The 25,426-nt window shown below is 45.0% G+C and overlaps 1 protein-coding gene across 1 annotated transcript; it reads left to right on the top strand.

Annotated features, from left to right (window-relative positions):
• The first annotated feature begins 23,557 nt into the window (after positions 1–23,557).
• On the top strand, positions 23,558–24,328 carry LOC126932165 (coiled-coil-helix-coiled-coil-helix domain-containing protein 2). The gene has a single exon (XM_050750753.1). The coding sequence runs from the start codon at positions 23,591–23,593 to the stop codon at positions 24,023–24,025; it is 435 nt and encodes a 144-aa protein (XP_050606710.1). The 5' UTR covers positions 23,558–23,590; the 3' UTR covers positions 24,026–24,328.
• Positions 24,329–25,426: the final 1,098 nt, after the last annotated feature.

The raw sequence follows: 25,426 nt of genomic DNA on the forward strand, positions 1-25,426 counted from the left end.
TGGGAAATTGGACACTTCATAACATTTTAAAATGCTCTCTGAATGAGACAAGAGAATGAAAACACAAGCTACAGACTGGGAGAAAATGTTTCATGACATATCCAGTGAAGGACTTGTATCCAGACTATATAAAGAACTCTCACAATCAACAGTAAGAACACAAATAAACCAGCTTAAAAATGGGCAAAAGATGTGAACAGATGCTTCATAAAGAGGATATATGGAGGCACATGAGCACAGGAAAGGCTGCTCACCATCAATAGCCACTAGGGCAATATGAATTTAAGCACAATTAGATCCAGCCACCAGGCATCTGCGTGGCAGCAACTCTTCCCTACACTGGGAAGATGAATCTTCACTTCCTTACAGAGCTCCAGGCCTGGGCTATGGGAAGTGACAAGGGGCCTTGAACCCCACTGTGCTCATCTGTGAGATAGGTTTGATAAATTGCCCATCCCAAAAACCCTTTCAAGGGTGAAATGAGACCAAATATGTAATATTCCTCCGTCTTAGTGGGTATTCAACAAGCTTCCCCTCTTTCCTGTGCCAAGAGACATCATCATCACAGAAATACTCCTTTGGCTAATAGATTTGGAACAGAAATACTCCTGGAAAAGATTACCCTCAGTCCCACCATTGCAAGAACTCATTTCCTCAGTAACTTCATTCCTAAAAATTGTTCTGAAGGTATTTTTGAGGCCCAGTAACTTTGCAACATGTCAACTTGGCTGGGCTGAACCGTGCTTCTCAGAATTCCTGCTCCTGGGTATTTCTGTTAGGTTGGGTTACAAGAGAGATTCTTGTGGGAGACTTGGGGGGTGGGGGCAGAGGGATGCAGCAGGCATTTCACAGCCCATTTGTGTAGTCGATTACCCGCAGGCTCTGCCCATCTTTGTGGGGAAGCCATCTGGGCCTCCACCCCTGGCTCCTCCTTCAGCTGCCCCTCCTCCAGGCCAGGTGTGTATGTTTAGTGCCATGGTGGGGGCCCTGCCTTCAGAAAGACATTCATACCACCAAGGCCAGAAGCAACAAGCACTGACCGCTCTCAGTCTGTCCTTGTGGGCTCCAGCTTGTCCTTGCTCCCCCAGTCTACAGGTATCTTCCCTTTCCAACCATCTGCCTGTGGGCTTCGAGTTCCAGCATCAGACACAGCAAAAAGGCCTTACAGAGATTGCTTGACCAGCCCACATGATTGTGAAAGGCCAGGTCCTTGTAGCAGATCCATTTCTATATCTATCTATCTATCTATCTATCTATCTATCTATCTATCTATCCACCTATCTATCTACCTATTATCTAGCTAGCTAGTATGATCTCTCTATCATCTATCATCTATCTATCCACTCACCTATCTATCTACCTATGACCTAGCTAGCTAGTATGATCTCTGTCTATCTATCTATCTATCCATCCATCCATCTAGCATGATTTCTCTGTCTGTCATCTATCCATCCATCCATCCATCCATCCACCCACCCACCCATTCATCGCCGTGGTCCTGTGTCCCTGCTTAAGCTGTGGCTGATAACATGACCAGGGAAGGAAGGCAGCTCTGAAGGTATGGCAAGGCTGTCAAGGGCCAGCCTGGTGACCTGCCGCAGCTACTGTGGACAGGGAGCTACCCTAAGTGTTTGCTCTGTCCCAAGCACTATGCCATACACATTACTTCTCTTGGGCAGGTTATATTGCTGCAATAATGTTGGAGCCAAACCATCCCAAAACTCATAGGCTTAAAGCAATGATCATTTGTTCTCACTGCTCCACAGGTTTCCCAAGAATGGGCTGGCCTATGCCACCTCTGGGCTCAGGGGCCCAGCTCCACATTTTAGAGTCCAGACTGAAGGGTCAGCAGTGACCCCAGGGAGAGTCTCCTCATGGGATGGCAGAAGTTTAAGAGGACACAAGAATTTTCCAGGCTTCCTGAGGCCTAGGTTCAGAACTGGTCCACTGCCACTTCCATCCCTTTCTCTTGGCCAAAGCAAGTGACATGGCCAGACCCAAAGTCACAGAGGCAAGGAATTTCATCCCACCCTTCAGGAGGCAAGGCCAGGGCACGGACTCCAGGCAAGGTGATGAACTGGGACCAGTGATTGTGTCTACCACTCACAGTGTTTACTCTGTGGCAGGCACTGTGATAGACAGTTTACATTAATGGAGTTCTGTAATCCTCACAACAACCCTACATGATAGGTAGGAACTATATTACCTCTAGTTAGGTTAACTTGTCCAAGATTACTTTGCCACTGAGTGGCTGATGGGGATTTAGACTCAGGCAGTCTAACCCCCATGCCCTCACCTCAGTGTGATGGCAGATTGGTGAGCAAAACGAGGCTTGTTGACAGTGGGGGAAAGTGGCATTAAGCAAATACAGGAGAACTGCAGCTCTCAGCGCCATGAAGGCTCATGGTACTATAAGACAACATAATAGGCAGATTTGATCGAGTCAGGAAGTTTGGAGAAGACACCTGAGAAAATGGTGTCCGAGCCTCGGTCTGAGAGATGGCCATACAAAAAGGACAAGGAGAGGTATTCCAGGAAAAGGGAAGAGCATGTGTAACGGCCCTGAGGGAGGAGTGGGGACCATGGTACCAGTGAGTAAGTAAAGAAAGCAGGCATGGCTGGCAGAGGGTAAGGGGCTGAAGGAGTGGGAATGAAGGCCAGTAGTGCAAAGTCTTGTAGGCTAGGGTAAGCTTAAGCTTTCTCCTAAGAGCATCAGAAAGCATTAGAGCAGTTTTGCATGGGAAGGAAATGATAAGGCTTGCATGTTGAAAAGCTCTGTCTAACTGCAAGGCGGAGAAGGACTTGGCAGGATGTACAAGGGAACACCACCTGGCATGTGGCATCCAGGGAGGGATGGTGGGGAAATGGAGTCATGGTGGATTCAAGAGCTACTTAAGGCTCCTTTGCTCCCTCTTACCATGTAATACAGGCTTCCTCTTTGCTTTCCTCAATGATTGTAAGCTTCCTGAGGCCTTACCAGAAGCAAATGTTGGCATCATGCTGCTTATACAGCCTGCGGAACTGTGAACCAAATAGGCCTCCTTTCTATATGAATTGCCCAGTCTCAGGTATTCCCTTATATTATAGCAAGGGAAATGGACTAACAGAAAAACGGTACCAAGGATTGGGGCATTGCTATAAAGACCTGAAGATGTGCAAGTGGTTTTGGGACTGGGTACAGGCAGAGTTTGGAAGAATTTGGAAGGCATTCTCTTATATTATAGCAAGGCAAAATGGACTAACAGAAAAACGGTACCAAGGATTGGGGCATTGCTATAAAGACCTGCAGATGTTCAAGTGGCTTTGGGACTGGGTACAGGCAGAGTTTGGAAGAATTTGGAAGGCTTAGAAGAAAGGAAGATGAAGGAAAGTTTGGAACTTCCTAGAGACTAGTCATATGGTTGTGACCATAATGCTGATAGAAATATGGACAGTGAAGTCCAGTTTGATGAGCTCTCAGATGGAAATGTGGAATTTATTGGAAGCTGAAGGTTACCCATGTTGTGGCCTAGCAAAGAACTTGGCTGCATTGTGTCCATGCTCTAGGAATTTGTGAAAGTTTGAACTTAAAAGCAATGACTTAGGATATGTGGTGGAAGAAACTTCTAAGTAGAAGTGTTCAAGAAGTGAACTGGCTACTTCTAATGATCGGACACAGGAGCAGAGAAATGACTTAAAGTTGGAATTTATATTTAAAACGGAAGCAGAGCATAAAGTTTGGAAAGTTTGAAGCCTGGCCATGTAGACAAGGAAAAATCATTCTCGGGAGAGGAATATAAGGGAGCTGCAGAGCAACCACTTGCTAGAGAGATTCGCATGACTGAAAGAGCGACAAGTGCTAGTAGCCAAGACAACAAGGGGAAAGGCCTTGAAGGCATTTCAGAAGTCTTAGGGCAGCCCCTCCCATCACAGGCCCAGAGGTCTAGAAGGAAGGAATAATTTGTGGGGGAGGGGGAGAGTGTCAGGCCCAAGGCCTTGCTGCCTTGCACAGCCTTGGGACACTGCTCTCAGGATCCTGGAAGCTCTGATTCCAGCCGAAAGAGCTCCATGCGCAGCTCAGGCCACTACATGCTGGCTTCCATGTAGTGTTAGGCCTGCAGGTACACAGAATGCAAATATAAAGGAGACTTGGCAGCTTCCACCTAGATTTCAGAGGATGTATGAGAAAGCTTGGGTGCCCAGGCAGAAGTCTGCTGTGGGATAGAACTCTCACAGAGAACTTCTACTAGGGCAATGTGGACGGGAAATGTGGGGTTGAAGCCCCCACACAGAGTCTCCATCAAGGTACTACGTAGTGGAGCTGTGGGAAGGAGGCTGCTGCCCTTTAGACCTGAGAATGGTAGATCCACTGGCAGTTAGGACCCTGAGCCTGGAAAAGCTGCAGGCACTCAACTTCAACCTGTGAGAGCAGCTTTGGGGGATGCACCCTGCAAAGCCACGGATTTGGAAATGCCCAAGGCCTTAGGAGCCCAGGACATGGAGTCAAGGATTGTTTTGGAGTTTTAAGGTTTAATGTCTGCCCTGTTGGGTTCCAGACTTGCATGGGTCCTGTTGACCCCTTCTTTTGGTTGATTTCTCCTTTTTGGAGTGAGAACGTTTACCTAATGTCTGTACCACCATTGTATCTTGGAAGTAAATAACTTGTTTTTGATTTTACAGGCTCAGCTGGAAGGAACTTGCCTTGAGTCTTAGATAAGACTTTGGACTTGGGACTTTGGACTTTTAAGTTGAGGCTGGAACAAGTTAAGACTTCTGGGGACTATTGGGAAGAGATTATTGTATTTTGCAATGTGAGAAGAACATGAGATTTGGGGTACCAGGAGTGGGGTGATATGGTTTGGATATGTGTCCCCTCCAAATCTCATGTCAAAATGTGATCCACAATGTTGGTGGTGGGGCCTGGTTGGAGGTGTTTCGGTCATGGGGCCGGATCTCTCGTGAGTGGCTTGGTGCCTTCCTCATAATGACGAGCGAGTTCTCCCTCTGCTATTTCACGTGAGAGTTTGTTTAAAGAAGGCTGGCACTTACCTTCTGTCTTTCTTGCTTGCTCTTGCCATGGGATATGGGCTTCCCCCTTGCCTTACACCATGATTGGAAGCTTCCTGAGTCCTCACCAGAAGCAGATGCTGGCACCATGCTGCTTGTACAGCCTGAAGAACTGTGAGCCAACTAAACCCATTTTCTTTATAGATTTTTTTTTTAAAAAAAGAGCTACTTAAGGCGTGCAATGAACAAGACTCAGCAAGGGTTCCGCATGAGGAATAAGAGAGAGGGAGGTGGTAGGGAGCACACCCTAGTCTCTGACTTGCCTGACCTGGTGATGAGGAGTGTTGGACGAGAGCCAGTGAGATTAGGTGGGGATGATATGGGGCAGGGTGGATGGAGGGACATAGTGAGTTCTGATTTGGATGTGTTGAGTCTGCTGTGCCTCTGAGATACCCAAGAGGAAAGGCCTGAGAGGCAATAGGTTTGGTTTGGTGGGTCTGGAGTGAGCTCAGATGAGAGCCTGGGGTCATGGTACTTGCCTGTGAGTTGGAGCATGGAAGAGACGCTGGGAGCTGTAGGTGAGCTCACTTGGGGCAAGGTGGAGCTCCAGAGAGGAGAGGGCCTGCTCAGGAGCCTTGGGAAATGCTAGCAATCAAGGGCCAGGACAGAAGAGTGCAGCTGCCAGGGACTTGGAGAGGAAACCATAAGAAGAAGGGGAGAAGAACCAGGGAGGCGTGCCCCAGGCTCCACGGAGAGGGCCTTTCCAGGAGGGTTGGCAACAGTGGCTGGCACCCCACATCGCCATGCAGTGGAGCAGCCTTGGGTCAGCCTTGCCCATTGCTTTCTCTCATATCCCACATCCAGTCTGTCAAGAAATCCTTTTGGCTCTAACTTCCAAGAATATCCAGAGTCTATTCACTTTTCACCACAACCCTGTGGGCCTCCATGGCATGCTGGAGCCCAAAACCATAAAATGATCAGATCAGGACTCTCTTTGCCCATTCTGGGATAGGTGGTTTAGCAGCACTCTGCTCCCCTGCTGTATCCCCCTCTTATTCTAAACTCTTCACCAAGCCTCCTTATGGGTCTACCTTCCTCCGTCCTGGTCTCCTATAGCCTTTGCTCAGTCTCCAGTCGAAGCAGTTCTTCCAAGTCACGTCACTCCTCTGCTTAGCACTCATGCTGTGCTCCTGTCCCTCCCAGCATACAGGCCCCCTCAGCCCTCATTCCCCCTCCTCCCCCATCACCTCCTGGTTTACCAGCGCTCTACACCACTGCTATGCTTCATGTCATCCGCTTGGCTTCCTTGCTTCCCCAGGCATACTCCAGGCACACCCTGCCCCAGGGCCTCTGCACTGGCTGTTCCCCAGGTATCCACGTGACTCACACTTCATCTCCTTCAGGTCTTTGCTATCCTAACCACCCTACTTAAAATTAGAATACCAACCCCCCAACCCCATCTCCTTACCAGCTGTATTTTTTTTTCACAGCACAAATAAGCTTCAAGATCACTGTGTAATTCACACTTGCCAAATGAGCTCATTGGTGACAGAAGCAGGTGCTGGGTTGGCACGTGATGGAGCAGCATCAGGTGGGAGAGAGGCAGGGAGAGCCAGAAGTGGAATCGTGTAGTGACCACTCCTTCCAGAAGTTTCCCAGTGAAGGGGAAAGAGAAGAGAGAACAATAGCAGGATACGTTTTGTTTGTGGTTTTTTTTTTAATAGGAAAGATTTAAGCATGTGGAGGGTTGCTGAGATGATCCAACTGAGAGGGAGATGCCAAATAGATAGGAGGTGGAGGGTGAGATAACCAGAGTACGTGGCGGGAGCCAGAACATGGGAAGGGGTTGAGGAGGGTCGGCCTTAGACAGCAGAATGGAAAATGCCCCTATTGGAACAGGAGGGAAGGAAAGAGAAGAGGGATGAACGGAGGTTGCTTGTAGGTTTGGACTGGGAAGAAAAAAGAGCTTCTATCCTAGCCCTTGATGTAGGCACCGAGGTGGTCTGCTGGGAGAGGGGTAATCAGAGCCCCAAGAATGCTGGAGAAGGTTTGGGACAGTTGTTATTGGGGAGCCGCAGCAACCTTAGGGAAACAGAAGAGGCTGACGATCCAAGGACGTCACTGCCCTCTTATTTGGGCATTTGTGATTCCAGCGCCAGGTTGAGCGTCAGAGACAGTGCCTCTTTCAAGGAGCTGCCTCTCTCCCTAAAAGAAATTGCTCCTGGGCGGGGGAGAAATTATGTCTAAATGTAATGCGTTACAAGGCGGGGAGAGGAGAACCCATTAGGCCTGCTGCCGGTGTCCCTGCAGCGCAGCCAGCTGCTGGAGCTAGAGGTAATTCCCCCGTGCCCTTTATTGCCTCCGCTCGGCGGGAGTGACACCGGGCCCTGCTTTACGAGCTGTCAATAAGGGCTGTGTTTTATATCACGGGCAGGACAATTCACGGGCCGCCCCAGCACTCTGCAGACAGCCATTTGGCCGGGGAGGAAAATGGCCTCATACTTAAGAAATTTGGAAGCCAGAAAACAGCCTGAGTCTATGTGTGCCTGTGCTTGTGTGCATGCATGTGTGCACGTGTGTATGTGTGTGTTGCATGCATGTACACATGTAACTATGTGTGTGCTCAGTTTCGTCTGCTTGACTTACTAGTATCAAAAAACAATAAAAGCTCCATTAAATAGGCTGACTACCAAAGTGAAATGAAATAAAGTGACTCATTTCCTTCTGGATATGGCCTTTGCAACACATGCTGACAACGAGGTTTTGGAGGAAGGGGCAGGTGACCAGGGATGGTCAGTCCTGTCAAATCCACATGGATTCCTTTCTGCTTGGGTAGGTCTAGCTCTCAGCAGAACAAATGGTAACATCTCCCATGAGAGAATTTGCAACAGTTTACTGAAATGCCCGTTTTCAATCTGTCTTCACTGTAGACTCTGTGCTCCTGGAGAGGGGGGCCGTATTTCATCTGACTGCATTCCTAGGCTGCCTGACCTCAGCCTGCACCACGGCCAGGCTCAGTCTCTGGTTGTGGAATGAATGCTTAAATAAGTGAGAGTTAGCTACCTGGGCATGGAAGGGCTCTGCCAAGAGTTCATCTCCCCATTAGACCGGGACCCTTTTGCTGGCAAGGCCCTGTCTTTTTTAGGCAGGCACTGATACATAGGAGGGTCTTAGATATGTGTATTGGACTGGTGTGGACTGAGCAAGGCAGAGAACTAAGGTTAGATGACTGTATTCGTCCATTCTTGCATTGCTACAAAGAACTACCTGAGGCTGGGTAATTTATAAGAAAAGAGGTTTCATTGGCTTATGGTTCTGCAGGCTGTACAGAAAGCATGGCTGGGGAAGCCTCAGGAAACTTACAAATATGGCAGAAGGAGAGGCAAGCACATACTATATGACTGGAGCAGGAGGAAGACAGCTAAGGGAGAGGTGCTACACACTCTTAACCAGATCTCACTATCAGGAGAATAGCAAAGGGGAAATCTGCCCCCATGATTTTATCGCCTCCCACCAGGCTCCTCCTCCCACACTGGGGATTACAATTCCACATGAGATTTGGGCAGGGACACAGATCTAAACCATATCAATGACTGCTGAGGTAAGTAGATTTTCAGCTAGTAGATCCCCCATCTCAGGCAGTGTTGAGAATGAGAATGGGTGAATGGGCTGGCTCAAGGCCATTTCTTTTGTGCTCCTGTTGCTGGCCCTCCCTCATCCCACTGCCCTCTGAGTGGTGGAGTCTCCCAGGCTCTGTCCTCAGCAGATCCTCCACATTCTGTCCCTGGATGTGCCCATGCAATCCCAAGGCTTTAATACCACCTATGTGCTGATCGCTTCCAAATGCATACCTCCCCCATGACCTTTAGGCTCTTATATTCAACTGTCTGTTTGACACTCCCTTGGAGGTCTCATCAGCACCCCCAATTTAATATTCATCCCCAAACCACCTTCTCCAGTCTTCTCCATCTTAGTAAATGATACCACCATTTGGCATTTGACTAAGGCAAGAACCCAAGAGCCAGTTGGGACAAATAATCTTAAGTGTCAACTTGACTAGTCCACGAGGTGTCCATATAGTTGGTTAAACATTATTTAGGGTGTGTCTGTGAGAGTTGGTTTCTGGGTGACACATTTGATTAACTGAATAAAGCAGATTGCCCTCTCCAATGTGGGTGGAGGTCATCCCAGCCATTGAAGGCCTGAATAGAACAAAAAGATGGAGTAGGAAAGAATTCTCATTCTCTACCTGACTGTCTGCAAGCTGGGACATCAGTCCTCTCCTGCTTTTGGATTTAGATTTGGACTGGAACTTGCACCATCAGCTCTCCTGGTTCTCAGACCTTCAGACTCAGATCAGAATGACACCAGGTCTCCAGCTTGCCAAGTGCAGATCTTAGGACTTCTCCACCTCCATAATCACATGAGCCAGTTCCTTATAATCAGCCTCTCTCTCTCTCTCTCTCTCTCTCTCTCTCTCTCTCATATACATACATACATAGTAGTACCCCTTATTTGCAGAGGATGCATTCCAAGACCCCCAGTGGATGCCTGAAACTGCAGATCTATCGAACCCTACATATGCTATGTTTTTTTCCATACATACCATACATACATACCAATGATAAAGTTCAATTTGTAAATTAGGCACAGTACTCTTGTGCTTTGGGGCCATTACTAAGCAAAATAAGGGTGACCTGAGCACAAGCACTGCAATGCCACAACAGTCGATGGGAGAAGCAAGATGGCTACTAAGAGACCAAGTGGGAGGGCAGCACACAGAGCATGGAGGTACTGGACAAAGGGATCATTCATGTCCTGGGGATGATGGAGCAGACAGTGCAAGATTTCATCATACTATGTAGAGAAAAGTGCAATTTAAAATGTATAAATTGTTTGTTTCTGGAATTTTTCATTTAATATATTCAGATCATGATGGACCATAAATAACTGAAACTGCAGAAAGTGAACCATGGATAAAGGGAGACTACTGTACACTACTGCCCTGTTTTTCTGGAGAAAACAGATTAATATACCATCCTTTACTATTCTCTTTCAGTCCCATTCTACATCCAATCCACCACTGAGTTCTGTCACCTATATACCAAAAATATGTACAAAATCTGATTGCCTCTCTTTGTCTCTAGGTCAAGACAACCCCAGCAGCCTTCTCACTAGTCTCCGTGCCTTTTCTTTTCCTCTCTACAATCCATTCTCCACAGAACGACCTCCTAAGACACTGATCAGGTGGCATCATTGCCAGATGTAGTGCCCTCCTGTGGTGCATCTTCACCCTCAGAGCAGACCCACACTCCTTGCCTGTGGATCCAGCCCCACCTGTACTGCTGGTTTCCTCTCCAGCACCCCTCAACCCCTTCACTCCCGCTAACTAAAATAACCTTTGTGTTTAACTTTTTCCACTGAACCAATTTTAGACTTACAGAAAAGTTGCAAAATAGCACAGATTATTCTCTTCACCTCTACTTGTGACAACTCAAATAACCATAATATAATGATCAAGACCAAAAAATTAATGTCAGTACAATGCTTTTAACTAAACTGCAGATTCTACTTGAATTCACTGGTTTTCCTCCTATGTCTTTTTGTTCTTTCAGGATCTTATCCAAGATCCCAAATTGCATTTGTGATTTCTCTTTGTTTCCTCTAATTTGTGTCAGTCCCTTAGTCTCTCCTTGTCTTGCATGACCTTGACACTTTTGAACAATGTCCCTCAGTTTGGGCATGTCTGATGTTTTCTCATGATTGGAATTAAATTATGAATTTTTGGCAAAATGACACAACAGAAATTATGTGTCCCTATCACGTATGTCATATCAAGAGATTCATGATGTTGACATGTCTTATTATTGGTCATGTTAACCTTGATCATTTGGTTATGCTGGTGTCTACCAGGTTTTTCCACTGTAAAGTTAATATCTTTCCCTTTGTAATTATAAAATATACTAAACAAGCACACAACAACAACCCACAACAAGCAGAAACAACTAATTCTGAGAATGGGGAGGAAGCTGGCTTCCAGAATTGCCCTATTATAATATTCAAAATGTCCAGCTTTCAATAAAAAACTATAAGGCATTGAAAGAACAAGAAAATATGGTACATTTGTATGAAAAAATAAATTTATAGAAATTGTCCATGAGAGAGGCCCAGACATTGGACTTACTAGACAAAGATTTTAAATAAGAATACTCAAAAAGCTAGAAGAAATCATGGAGACAGAACTAAAAGAAACCAGGAGAGCAATGCTTCACCAAATAAAGAATATTGTTAAAGAGACAGAAATTATAAAAGGAATCAAGTAGAAATTTGGGTGCTGACTTTTGATACTAGGTTTTGCTTTTCTCCCCCGGAGTCATATCTCATGATTTCCACAGTTGTTGTATTGGTGTGGAGTTTTCTGAATTGGCATAAGCTGATAACGTATTAAAGGTTTATTTTTATGATTCTACTTAAATGTGCACATGTAATTTAAAAGCTGCATTGGGATCGGTTGGAATATTGTCCTAAATTAATTAAATCTTGCACTGTTCTGAATGCGTCTGCTATTTATACATCTGTAAGTGGGTATTTCATAAGGAGTCTGATTATCTTTAATTTAAAATGAATAGTTTTTCCTTTGTGTTTAATTTTGTTTTGTTTTTATAAATGTTTTGTATTACAACTGATGTAGATGATAGTTTCAGTTTTTGTGAGATTTAAAAAAATAAAGCACTTATTCTGAAAAAAAAAGAAATTTGGGTGCTGAAAAGTACAAATGAAATGAAAAATTCTGCTAGAGGGGGCCAACAGCAGATTTGAACAGGCAAATGATAGAATCAGTGAACTTGAAGTTAAGTCAATTGAGATTATTTAGGTTGAAGATCAGAAAGAAAAAGAATGAAGAAAAATAAACAGAGACAGTCTAGGAGACCTGTAGGATACCATCAGTCTTACAAACATATCATAATGGGAGTTCCAAAAGTAGAAAAAAGAGACAGGAATAATATTAGAAGAAATAATGGCTGAAAACTTCCCAAATTTGATGAAAGACATAAATCTACACATATAATGTGTAGCTCAACAAACACCAAGCAAAATTAACTCGAAGAGATCCACATTGAGATACACTATAGCAAGGTGACCTAAGAGAAAGACAACATCTTGAAACAAGAGAGAAGAGACTGACAGTAACTCAAAGCCACATGAAGAAAGAAATGATACCAGTAAAGGTAGCTAGTTACATAGGTAAATATAAAAGTTAATAGTATTGCAATTTTGGTTTGTAGCTTCTCTTTTGTTCCATATGATTTAGAAGACAAATGCATAAGTCAATAATTATAAATTTATGTTAATGGGCACACAATGTATAGAGATGTAATTTGTGAAAATAACAATATGGGGTGGGGAGACAGAGCTGTGAAAGATCAGTTTTATGTACTATCAAAATTAAAAGTTGGTATTAGGCCAGGCGCAGTGGCTCACACTTGTAATCCCAGCACTTTGGGAGGCCAACGCAGGCAGATCACCTGAGGTCGGGAGTTCGAGACCAGCCTGACCAAAATGGAGAAACCCGATCTTTACTAAAAAAATAAAATTAGCCAGGCATGGTGGCACATGCCTGTAATCCCAAATACTTGGGAGGCTGAGGCAGGAGAATCCCTTGAAGCCGGGAGTCAGAGGTTGTGGTGAGCCAAGATTGCGCCACTGTACTCCAGTCTGGGTAATGAGAGAAATTCTGTCTCAAAAAAAAAAAAAAAAAAAATTAAAAAATTGAAAAAAAATGGTATTAATTCAAACTGGATTGTTATAAAGTTAAGATGGTAATTGTAATCTCCAGGGTAACTACTAAGAATAAAACTCAAAAACAGAGGCTGAGGCAGGAGGATTGGTTGAGACCAGGAGTTCAAGACCAGCCTGGTCAATGTCACAAGACCTCATCTTTACAAATATATATATTTTTTAAATTAACCAGGCATGGTGGTGTGTGCCTGTTATCCTAGCTACTCAGGAAGCTGAGGCAGGAGGATCTCTTTAGCTCAGGAGTTTGAGGATGCAGTGAGCTATGACTGCACCACTATACTCTAGCCTGGGCAACAGACTGAGACTCTAGCTCAAAAAAACAAAACAAAACAAAACAATACAAATATATATATATATTTGTATAAATATATGTGTGTATATATAGTACACTAAAAATTACTTAGTCACAAAAGAAGATAGTACTGGAAGAACTGAGAAACAAAAAGTTTAATACACCCAGAAAACAAATAGCAAAATGGCAGACATAAGTATTTTCTTACTAGTAATTATTTCCATGTAAATTTCCAATGAAAAAGCAAACTTTGGCAAAACAGATTTTTTAAATGATACAACTATATGCTCTCCCCAAGAAACTCACTTTAAAGACATAAATAGGTTGAAAATGAAAGGATGGGGAAAGATACTACATAAAAATAGTAACCAAAAGAGAGCAAGTATGGCTATACTTATATCAGACAAAAGAGACTTTAAGACAAAAAATATTATGAGACAATATATTGATAAAATAGTCAAGCTGTCATGAATATGAAACCATTATAAATATATATGCATCTAATAACAGAGCCCCAAAATATATGAAGCAAAACTCAACAAAATTGAATGGAGAAATAGGCAGTTCTACAAAAATAGTTGGAGACTTCAATGCAGCACTTTCAGTAATAGGTAGAACAGCTAGACAGAAGATTGAAGAGGAAATAGAGAACCTGAACAACACTATAAACCAATTAGATCCAACAAGCATATGTAGAACACTCCATCAAACAGCAGCAGAATATACATTCTTCTCAATGCACATGGAACATTCTCCAGTAAAGTTAAAAAGATTAAAATCATACAAAGAATCTTTGCTGGCCACAGTGGAATGAAACTAGAAATCAGTAAAGGAAAGAGAAATGGAAACTTCACAAGTACCTGGAAATTAAACGACATACTCTTAAACAGTAAGTGAGTCAAAGAAGAAATTACAAAATAAATAAGAAAATGAGATGAATGATAATTAAACAACACACCAAAACCTATCAGATGCAGTGAAAGCAGTGATAAGAGAGAAATCCATAGCTGTAAATGTACATATTCTGTATATATGAAAAATTTTTATATATAGTATATACATATATATTTTAAGACCTCAAATCAATAACCTAATTTTATAGCTTAAGGAAACATAGAAGATAAAATAAACTCAGAGGTACTAGAAGGAAGAAAATAATAAAGATTAGAGACAAATGAAATAGAAAATAGCAAAACTATGGAAAATATTAAGGAAACTAAGAGTTGGTCATTTGAAAATATCAACAAAATTGAAAAAAAATTTAGTTAGACTGACCAAGAGAAAAGCAGACAATACTCAAATTACTAAAATCTAAAGTACAAGTGGGGAAAAATAAAAAAGTCAATCCTATCACTCATATGGAATTGCAAGGCACCTACAAATAGCCAAAACAATCTTGAAAAAGAAAATCAAGGTGGAGGACTCATATTTCCTGATTCAAAACATATTACAAAGCTACAGTCATCAAAAGAGTGTAGTACTGGCACAAAGATAAGCATAAATGGAATAGAAGTAAAGTCCAGAAATAAACAAATTTTCAACAAGGGTGCCACGACCATCAGATGGGGAAAGAATAGAGTCTTCAACACATATAAAAGAACCAAGTTGGACCCCTACTTCACACCTTACACAAAACTTAATACTGATGAACAAAGACCTGAATGGAAGAGCAAAAACTATACAACTCTTAGAAGAAAGCATAGGGGTGAATCTTCATAACCTTGGATTTGCCACTGGACTCTTAGATATGACACCTAAAGCATACACAACCAAAGAAAAAATAAATTAAGCTTTATCAAAATTAAAAAATTTGGGGCTTCCAAGGGTACTATTAAAAAAGTGAAAAGACAACCCACAGAATGGGAAATATCTGTAAATCATATATGTGATACTATTCTATAATCCAGAATATCTGATACTATTCTATAATCCAGAATACATGAAGAACTCTTACAACTCAACAATAAAAAGGCAAGCAACCCAATTTGTTTGTTTTTTGTTTTTGCTTTTTTTTTTGTTTTGTTTTGGAGACCGGGTCTGGCTCTGCCACCTAGGCTGGAATAAATGGTGCAATCTTGGTTCACTGCAACCTCGACCTCCCAGGATCAAGCAATTCTCCTGTCTTAGGCTCCCATGTAGCTGGGACTACAGGTGCGCACCACCACACACAGCTAATTTTTGTATTTTTAGTAGAAAAATGGTTTTGCCATGTTGCCCTTGCTGGTCTTGAACTTCTGAGCTTAAGGGACCTGCCTGCCTTGGCCTCCCAAAGTGCTAAGATTACAGGCATGAGTCACTGCACCCGGTCACAGCCCAATTTTTTAAATGGGCAAATGACTTGAATAGATATTTACCCAAAGAAGATATACAGATAGGAAACGAGCACATGAAAAGATGCTCAATGTCATTAGTCATTAGGGAAACATAAATCAAAACCACAATGAGATACCACTTCATGCCCACTAGGACAACTAGAATAAAAAAGGTGGCCAATAACAAGTGTTGGCAAGGACGTAGAAAAAGTGGAATCCTTGTACACTGCTAATGGGAATGTAAAATGGGGAATTTGCTGTGGAAAACAGTTTGGCTATTCCTCAAAAAATGGAACAGAGTGTGACCATGTGGCCCAGCAATTCCAATCTTAGGCACATACACAAAACAACTGAAGACAGGTATTCAAAGAAACGCTTCTACATGAATGTTCGCAGCAGCGTTCTTCACAATAGGTAGAAGCAACCGAGATTTTCGTCTACTGATGAAGGTGTAGAGAAAGTTGGCATAGCCATACAATAGAATAGTATCTCACCACAAAAAGGACTGAAGCATCAATATATGCTACAACATGGATGAACTTTGAAATCATCATGTTCAATGAAAGAAGCCAGACACAAGAAGTCACATATTGTATGGCTGCATTTATGTGAAATATTCAGAACTGGCAAATCCACAGAGATAGAAAGCAAATTAGTGGCTGCCTGGGACTAGGGGAAGGAGAGACAGAGTGACTGCTTAATGGGTATGGTTTCCCTTTCAGGGGATGGAAATATTTTGGAAGTAGACAAAAGTGATGGCTGCACAGCATTGTAAATGTACTAAATGTGCGCTAGTTATTTTCACGTTATGTGAAACAACATAAAAAATAGTTACTTTTAAAATAGTTTAAGATAGTTATTTTTATGTTGTGAAAATTTTACCTCCATAGAAAAAGTCTGACTTTCAGTTCCCAGCTCACACCTGTGGAATCAGATTCTCTAGCCTGGGAATCTGGGTGATTTGAAAGATCCCACGTGATTCCACTGGGCAGCCAGGTCTGGGCTGTGCTCCCTGCAGGGTTGCTGGAGCCCGGAGCATGGTGGGGAGAGTGGAAGTGAGTTTGGGAAGGCAGGGAGGTCCCGTATGTGGGAGTGGCTGGACTGTGTTCTTCAGCTGCCCTGGCTTCTCCTACTCTCAGGAAGCCAGATTCTCCTCCTCTCTCCTACTCCTCCAGTCCCTCAAAGGCTCCCGTCACTCTTCAAGGGGCTGCTTCTCCCCACAAATTGTGTGACGTACAGAAACCGACTTCTCTTGACTGCACACCAGCCATGGGCCTGGGGCTGGGCTCTTGGCATGTGTTATTCTATTTAATCCTCCCCACAAACTTCAAAGAAAGTTATTATGATCTCCTCCTACAGCTGAGAAAACTGATGCTCAGAAAGGATAAATATTTGCGCAAGGTCACCTGGGTAGAGAGTGAAGAAACCAGACCTGCCTTACGTCAAAACCCAAACCCCACACACAGCTCTCCTGCCAGGGCCTGGGTTCCTGTTTGTTACACTCGGCCAACTGGAGTTTGGAGACTGATCGCTTAGGGGCTCCCAGCAGCCTTGTGAGTGCTCAGAGAGATCAACTGAGGCCCAGAAAGGTCCCTGGGCTTGCCCAAGGTCCCACGGTGAGCACAGCCTGATTGGCAAAGAAGAAGTGCTGAGAGCATTGAGAGAACCCCAGGTCATTTATAACACACTCTCCCCTAAACAACACGGTCACTTTCAGGCCAGGAGCACTGGCTCATGCTTGTAATCCCAGCACTTTGGGAAGCTGAGGCAGGGGAATCACTTGAGCCCAGGAGTTCAAGACCAGCCTGGGCAACATAGGGAGGCCTCGTCTCTACAAATAATTTAAAAAGTAGTCGGATGTAGTAGTGTGTGCCTAGGGTCCCAGCTACTCGGGAGGCTGAGGTGGGAGGATCATTTGAACCTAGGAAATTGAGGCTACAGTGAGCCAAGACCACACCACTGCACTCCAGCCTGGGCAACAGAACCTGTCTCAAGAAAAAACGCTTTCAGTAATAATCATGTAATGGAAAAATATAAATAGCCAGAAAAGAAACACCCCCAGTGAAAAACATATAATGTTCAATTATGATTATATATAATCATAACATATAATATTTGTGTATTATTTGGTATGTTATATAAAAATACACTAATGTAATATATTAATATTAACTATATATTTATATATAATATAGTATTTATACGTATAGTCATTCAGGTAAAGACAATTTTTTAAAAAGGAAAAAGAAAGGAAAAGAAAACAAAAATTACAGTACCCAAAAGGAAAAAACTCAACTATTTATTCAATACTTTTTATATCTACCCAACAGTTTGAACTTAAATCCTTTAGTTCCAGGGTGAGGTAATACTAACTTGTGTAATTGTCTCATAACTAACAAGTTAATTTTAACAAAACCAAAACATCTGCGAAGTGCACAATGTAGGCACTTACTAAACCATACAAAGAGGTAGTGTTCTATTTTATTGACTTAACGAGTTTTAAAATAGCCAACTAACATAAAAATATACATTCGGATTTTAAAGACATTATTCAAATTCTGCCAAATAGCTCATGTATGAGCTAAAACCTGCGTTTACCAGACAAAAACATTACAGCCAGCAGTTTGCGCTGCTTGGCTGTTCTCAGTTTTGAACACTGATTCACGCCCCAAGTTCTGCGTCAGTCTTTGCAGCCACCGTGTCTAAGCAGGGTATTGCAGCAGCAGCTGGAAACACAAATTGTGCCAGAAAGGAAGTCCAATGATTCCAGGACATCTGAACATGGCTTGCAATGGGTGTAGCTGGGCCAGTGAGTGACAGCGGGCAATTGTTTGACTCGGAGCCCTCAAATTGTCTTCTATGTAGAACCCAATGTTTATTAAAGGGTAATTAATAAAAGTGTGCTCATTTGAAGCTTACACATATGCATTATTAAAATTCAACCATAGCAATTATTTACAACTTAAACCAACAAAATATTTTTTCTCAGAGGAAAATCTTACTATTGACATTGTTTAGTATGGCTGGTGCAGGTTACCAATAGAAGCAGACCAATTACTAGTCTGTTTTATTACTCATTTATTTATTTGTTTGTTTGTTTGTTTATAAATTGAGACAGAGTCTCACTCTGTCACCCAGGCTGGAGTTCAGTGGTGTCATCTTGGCTCACTGCAACCTCCTCCTCCCGGGTTCAAGCGATCAAGCGATTCTCCTGCCTCAGAGCGATTCTCGTGCCTCAGCTTCCCGAGTAGCTGGGATTACAGGCACGCGCCAACAAGCCCGGCTAATTTTTTTGTATTTTTAGTAGAGACGGGGTTTCACTATGTTGGCCAGGCTGTCCTAGAACTCCTGACCTCAGGTGATCCACCTGCCTCGGCCTCCCAAGGTGCTGGGATTACAGAGGTGAGCCACCGCGCCCCGCCTTATTACTACTTTTAAATTTGCCAGAGCTCCTGCACCTGCATACTGCCTGTCCTGAGAGTGGACCCCTCCCGCCACCTGCCCGCGGTCCTGAGGTGGCCTCAGGTGACTCTTCGGCGTCTTCTACTGGGGGGGGTAAGATGAAAGCAGGGGCCCTTCCGGGCCTTCTAGAAGCATCAGCTTTCTGAGAGTCCTGCTCCTCAGCACAAACCATTCTCAGGACCCCTGGGCTGTCCGTTCAGCTCGTTGCCTCCCCCGCTATTTAAGACTCAGCTCACCTCCTACCTCCCCAAGATGCCTGACCACCTCCTCCGTCTCCACAACGGGGTGCGTAAGGCCCAGCCGCCTGTGTGCCTTTGGGTCCTGCTGGGCTCCTCAAGGGTCCTTACTGTCCAGCTCCGGGCCCATGACGGGTATCTTGGGAGGTGCTCGGCGTCCCGCTCTGTTCCCGCCATACCCAGCAGAACACTGTGGTCCCTCAGGGCTGCTGAATGAGGGGGCAAAGGTAGCAGGAAGAACAGTCAGCCCTCGTGAGAGGGCCACAACCAGGCGACAGGAGACCCATTGGCCTGGCAGCTGCCGTCTAGCCCTCCCAGATGAGTGGAGTTTGGGGCTCACCCCCACAGGCAGCCCCTGAGGCTGGGAGGTGCGGGAGGGACTGGAGCCTTCCGCCCTGGTGCTCTCCAGCCTAGAGCCTGGCCCTGCGCAGGCATCGCCTCACCTCAACCCCACAGCAGCCTTGCAGACCGTCCTGTTTGGGTGGGTTCAGAGGCGCCTTGTCCCTCCAACCAGCCAGGCATGAAGGGGGCCTCGGGAGGAACGTAAGGCTCTCAGGGCAAGCAGCCGCCCTCAAAGGGGCTGGAACTCCACAAAGGCGGTGTTTCGGAAGCCTCGCGGCCTCCTTCCAGCTCTTCTGCGGGGGATTCCCGGATTCCCCTACCCTGCGGCGCTCCAGCCTCGCCCGGTCTGCTTGCACCCTCTGCATGCCCCCAGCACAGCTTCTCTGCCTCGAGGCCCCCAGCTAACCAGCAGCTTCTCCTACTGAGAGAGAATCTGACAGCAGCCCCTGCCCGCTCCACCCAGCCGTCTCCCTGGTCCACGCTCCTGCTGTGCCCAGGCTGCTGCCTCTAGGGGACCGGGGCCAGATTGGCACAGTAAAGGTCCGTCGAATGCAGAGATCTCCTATTCTTCTTACGTCCCTCATTTTACAAATGAGGAGGTCGCGGAGAGGCCTAATGATGTGCACCAGGGCCTGCAGAAAGCGTTTATCTGAGCACCGAGGCTGCGGAGTGGGGCCCTGGAAGGCAGTGGCCGCTGCTTGGCCCCCGCACTGGCGAACTGCTGGGATCTACTGCCTGTGGTGAGACTTATTAAGCTATTTGAAGCCGTCAAGGGAAACCTGCTATGTGTAAATATCAACCGTCTGGCAAAATACCTGGAGTGGGATTTTATTTCTGCTGGGCATTTTTATGGGTATTGATTTGAGAATCTGAAAATTCAATAAAACAGATTAAACCTCCCAAGGAATGAGTATTCGGACCATCAACTCATGTCGCCCTGGGCGTGAAGTCTTCGTGGGCAGGAAGGAGTCCTCAGGCAGGCATCTGAGTGGGGCTGGGGAACTGGAGGCAGGCTGAGCCCAGCTCAGTGGGAAACACCTCCCCAAAGGGACTGGCCTCCCAGCTCATCAGCCCAGGCCTGATCTCTGGGGCCCCCAACACGCACTGAGGATATAGGGGTGACACAAACACGGTCCCTCCTTCTGCAGGACATCTGGCCTGGCTCCTCAGGAAGCTAGTAGCCTCAGAAAAAAAAGGGGGGTGTTGTGTATTTTAGATACAAGAGATGAAAGAGACCCAGCGACCAAATGTCAACCTTGATTGAATCTTTGTTCAGAAGAAAAAAACAACTATTAAGGACAGTCCTGGGACAATCTGTGAAATTTGAATATGGCCTGAGTGTTAGAAGATATTAGAGAAACGATTGATTTTTTAGGTGTGATAATGGTTTTGTAGGAGAATGTCGTTCTTATTAGGAGATGCACTCTGGCTGAAGTATTTAAGTGAAAAATGTCATTATGTCTGCGTCTCACTTTCAAAGGGTCAGTAAAAAAAAAAAATCGATCTATGTACATATGTTGTCAGAGCAAACAGGGCAAATTATGAACAATTGTTGAATCTAGATGGAAGGTTTGCAAGCGTCCATTGTACTATCAACTTTTTTCCTCTGTTTTTAATGTTTTTAATTTTATTTTTAGACAAGGTCTCACTCTGTCATCCAAGCTGGAGTGCAGTGGCACCATCTTGGCTGCCTGCTGCTTTGATCACCCTGGGCTCAAGTAATCTTCCACCTCCCTGGGCTCACGTCATCCTCCCACCTCAGCCTCCCAAGTAGCTGGGACTACAGGCACATGCTACCATACCCGACTAATTTTTCTGTTTTTTGCAGAGATGGAATTTCACCATTTGGCCCAGGCTAGGCTCAAACTCCTGGACTCAGACGATCCTCCAGCCTCAGCCTTCCAAAGTGCTGAGATGAGAGGTGTAGAGTCACTGCACCTGGTCTTTAATTTTTAATAATAATAAGTTTGGGAAATAGAAAGATAGAATCCCTGTCAAGAGACTCACAGTCTAGAGAGTTTAGTTAAACACACCTACACAACCAGTGACCAGTAGGTTTATCCCTGGGGATGCCCTGGTGGCAAGGCCAGGAGCCCCTCCTGCGGCGGCTCTCTCTGACTTCAGACACATCTCTCCAAGTTTAGGATACCAAATAGCAGCTTCTATGGGCCGGCTATTCTGTGCTATCTAATAGGCCAGGAGGAAGGGAAGGGACTGTCACCACATGGCGCCAAGGGAGATGCCACAGGGCAGAGGAGTCCTCTAATGTATAGGCTCTTCCCTATATCCAGGGTAGAGGGTGGCCCTGAGAGTCTTGGTGCCAGCCCCTAAGGACCCAGGGCCTGGTTTAGTTGGCCCTTTGAAGGGCTCCGGGAAACAAGAGAGTCATAGGGTGAGTCCTTGCCCTTAGAACACTAAAAACATCAATTCCTCCCAAAACTACCCCAGCCGGGAGAAAACGGCAGTAGACTGAAGTGGAAGGGGCAGGGCAGAGGCAGGGTGTGCTGGGGGCTGATGCGCACCGGGTGGGCTCAGGCTGCTGATTGCAGGGGCGTTGGGCTGAGGCTCATGCTAAATGGGTAGGTGCTTTTTCCACACAGTTTAGGAGACTGCTTCCCATTTTGAACCTGGGAGCATTTTAACACACTTGTTTTCATGGAGTTCTTTTGATCCACCCTAAAAAGTAAACATTAAACTTGCAGCTTCCAAAAATATTACCAAGCATGATGCAAAACAGACATTGGCTCACCCCTGGGCAGCAGCCTCTTGCCCACACCCACCCACAAAACAGGACAGATGCGAACCAGAAACAGAACCAGACTCAGGGAGAACCGGTGGAGAAGGGGAACTGTAAGGATGAGGTGAGCTCAGGAAGAGCGCATAGCTCAGGGATCCCAGAACGTTACTGGATGCAGCTGAAAATTCTCGATGTTACAGTTGGCCATAGCTTTGTTAATCAATCAGGGTCACAACAATGGTGTCAGGCTCCTTGGAGAGATGGCTGAGGCCAGGGCTGGTGCAGGAAAGCTGCTCGCTGTGCCAGGATCGCTTGCTGCGGCAGGAAGTGAGAAAGGGCTCCAGAAAATGAAGGGGCAGGCCAAGGGGACACAGGAGTTTCCTGAAGGGGCTCCTGTTGGCCAGATTGGGGACAACTCGAGCACCAAAGCATCATAAACCACTAGAAAAATAGGAATCTTTGAGTCTATACCAGTGGCTCTCAATTGGAGACAACTTTGGGCCCCAGGGGAGATTTGGCCATGTCCATAGACATTTTTGATTGTTAAGTGAGAGGAAGGTATGCTACTGGCGTCCAGTGGGAAGAGCCCAGGGATGCCGCCAAACATCCTGAAGTGCATAGGACAGTCCCCACAACAGGGAATTCACTGGTCCAAAATGTCACTAGTGCCCAGGTTGAGAAACCCTCATTTATAGTAATGGTACAACTATAAACAGACAAGTAACTAAGTGGGAGCTCTTGCTTACAGTAGAACACTGGGTATTGATTCGTAAACGCAGAGGGTGCACCCGAGTCGAAAATTATCATTTTGATGGGCATGGTGACTCACACCTGTAATCCCAGCACTTTGGGAAGCCAAGGCAGGCAGATCACCTGAGGTCAGGAGTTTGAGAACCAGCGTGGCCAACATGGTGAAACCCCATCTCTACTAAAAATACAAAAATTAGCAGGGCATGGTGGCAGGTGCCTGTAATCCTAGCTACTTGAGAGGCTGAGGCAGGAGAATCGCTTGAACTCAGGAGGTGGAGGTTGCAATGAGCCAAGATTGCGCCACTGCGCTCCAGCCTGGGTGTCAGAGCGAGATCCTGTCAAAAAAAGAAAGAAGGAAGGAAGGAAGGAAGGAAGGGAGGGAGGGAGGGAGGGAGGAAGGAAGGAAGGAAGGAAGGAAGGAAGGGAGGGAGGGAGGGAGGGAGGGAGGGAGGGAGGAAGGAAGGAAGGAAGGAGAGAAAGAGAGAAAGAAAGAGGGAAAGAGAAAGAAGAAAGAAAGAAAGAAAGAAAGAAAGAAAGAAAGAAAGAAAGAAAGAAAGAAAGAAAGAAAGAAAGAAAGAAAGAAAGAAAGAAAGAAAGAAAGAGAAAGAAGGAAAGAGAGAGAAAGAAAGAGGAAGGGTTACAGGTCCAGAGGCCGAGCCCTCGAGTACCTAGGATGCCGCGTGGAAGCCGAAGCCGCACCTCCCGCATGGCCCCTCCGGCCAGCCGGACACCTCAGCTGAGAGCTGCACCCAGGCCGGCACCTGTCGCTCAGCCACCAGCAGCGGCACCCCCATCTGCAGTTGGCTCTTCTGCTGCTGCACCCCGGCAGCCAGGTCTGATGGCCCAGATGGCAACCACTGCAGCTGGCGTGGCTGTGGGCTCTGCTGTGGGACACACACTGGGTCATGCCATTACTGGGGGCTTCAGTGGAGGAAGTAATGCTGAGCCTGCGAGGCCTGACATCACTTACCAGGAGCCACAGGGAACCCAGCCGGCACAGCAGCAGCAGCCTTGCTTCTATGAGATCAAACAGTTTCTGGAGTGTGCCCAGAACCAGGGTGACATCAAGCTCTGTGAGGGTTTCAATGAGGTGCTGAAACAGTGCTGACTTGCAAACGGACTGGCCTAATCAAGAAGTTCAACCTGGAGAGATGGAAAATCAGCTCTCATACCTTAAGTTAATTTAGTGTAAAAATAGAATTGATAGTGAAGGTATAAAGTGTAACCGTCAGTTAAACCTCTCCTGTCATTCCTCGCTTCCTTGCTTCAGAACTGAAATGGAAGGGGGTGTGTTCCTACTCTGTAGAATTTGGGACTGGGCAAAATGTGTTACCTCCTTAAACTAGCTGTTATGATTTTATTCTTTGTGAGTTAATTAGAATAAAGTCATTTTCTTCCAAAAAAAAAAAAAGAAAGAAAGAGGAAGGAAGGAAGGAAGGAAGGAAGGAAGGAAGGAAGGAAGGAAGGAAGGAAGAAAGAAAGAAAGAAAGAAAGAAAGAAAGAAAGAAAGAAAGAAAGAAAGAAAGAAGAGAGAGAGAGAAGAGAAAGAAAGAAAGAAAGAAAGAAAGAAAGAAAGAAAGAAAGAAAGAAAGAAAGAAAGAAAGAAAGAAAGAAAGAAAGAAAGAAAGAGAGAGAAAGGAAAAAAGAAAGGAAGGAAGGAAGGAAGGAAGAAAAGAAAGAAAGAAAGAAAGAAAGAAAGAAAGAAAGAAAGAAAGAAAGAAAGAAAGAAAGAAAGAAAGAAAGAGAAAGAAAGAAAGGAAAAGAAATTATCATTTTGCAGTTGTCATCGTAGAGATTGGTTCAGGCAAGAATCATCTGGATCTGGATGCTAAATCCAGGGGATGGATTTGAGCGATGAAGAGGCAAATGTGCATGTTCCAAAGTGTCTCCCACAAAATGCTTATTTGTTGCAAGGGAGGAAAACTCTATAAAGGGGAGAATTGAGACCACATCTTAGGGTTATGAAAATTAATGCCACCATGAGAGGCAGATGGACAACATATCCTCCGGATGAAAAGTCCTGAGAAGGATACAAAGTTATTAGTGTAGTATTCTAGCCAGAGTTGCAGAAAGCTAACCCTAATTCCATATTTGCAAATTTACCTCCTTGGTGAAATGTCTTTGTAACCCCAAAACCAGTGCTCATGGTGCTTTTGCGGTCAATTTGCCAACATGTGCCGCAGAGGCAAAAAACTGAAGTCACCTGATGCACACACTCCCAGCTGAGGCAGAGCAGGACAACACTCCGTCTTCTTGTTTCAGCTCTCATCCTATAAACATGTGTCTTTTGTGCCATGTTTTTAACGTTTTTCTGTGTTTTGTACATTCTTTTTATTTAAAGTCCAGTATTCTTTTTTAATGTCAGCATCAGCCAGGTGCAGTGGCTCACTCGTATAATCCCAGCACTTTGGGAGATCAAGTTGAGGGGATTGTTTGAGCCCAGAGTTTGAGACCAGCCTGGGCAACATAGTGAGTGAGACCCTGTCTCTAAAAAAAGTTAAAAAAAAAA

This window comes from Macaca thibetana, chromosome 12, assembly GCF_024542745.1.
Source record: "Macaca thibetana thibetana isolate TM-01 chromosome 12, ASM2454274v1, whole genome shotgun sequence".
Taxonomy (NCBI): Eukaryota; Metazoa; Chordata; class Mammalia; order Primates; family Cercopithecidae; genus Macaca; species Macaca thibetana.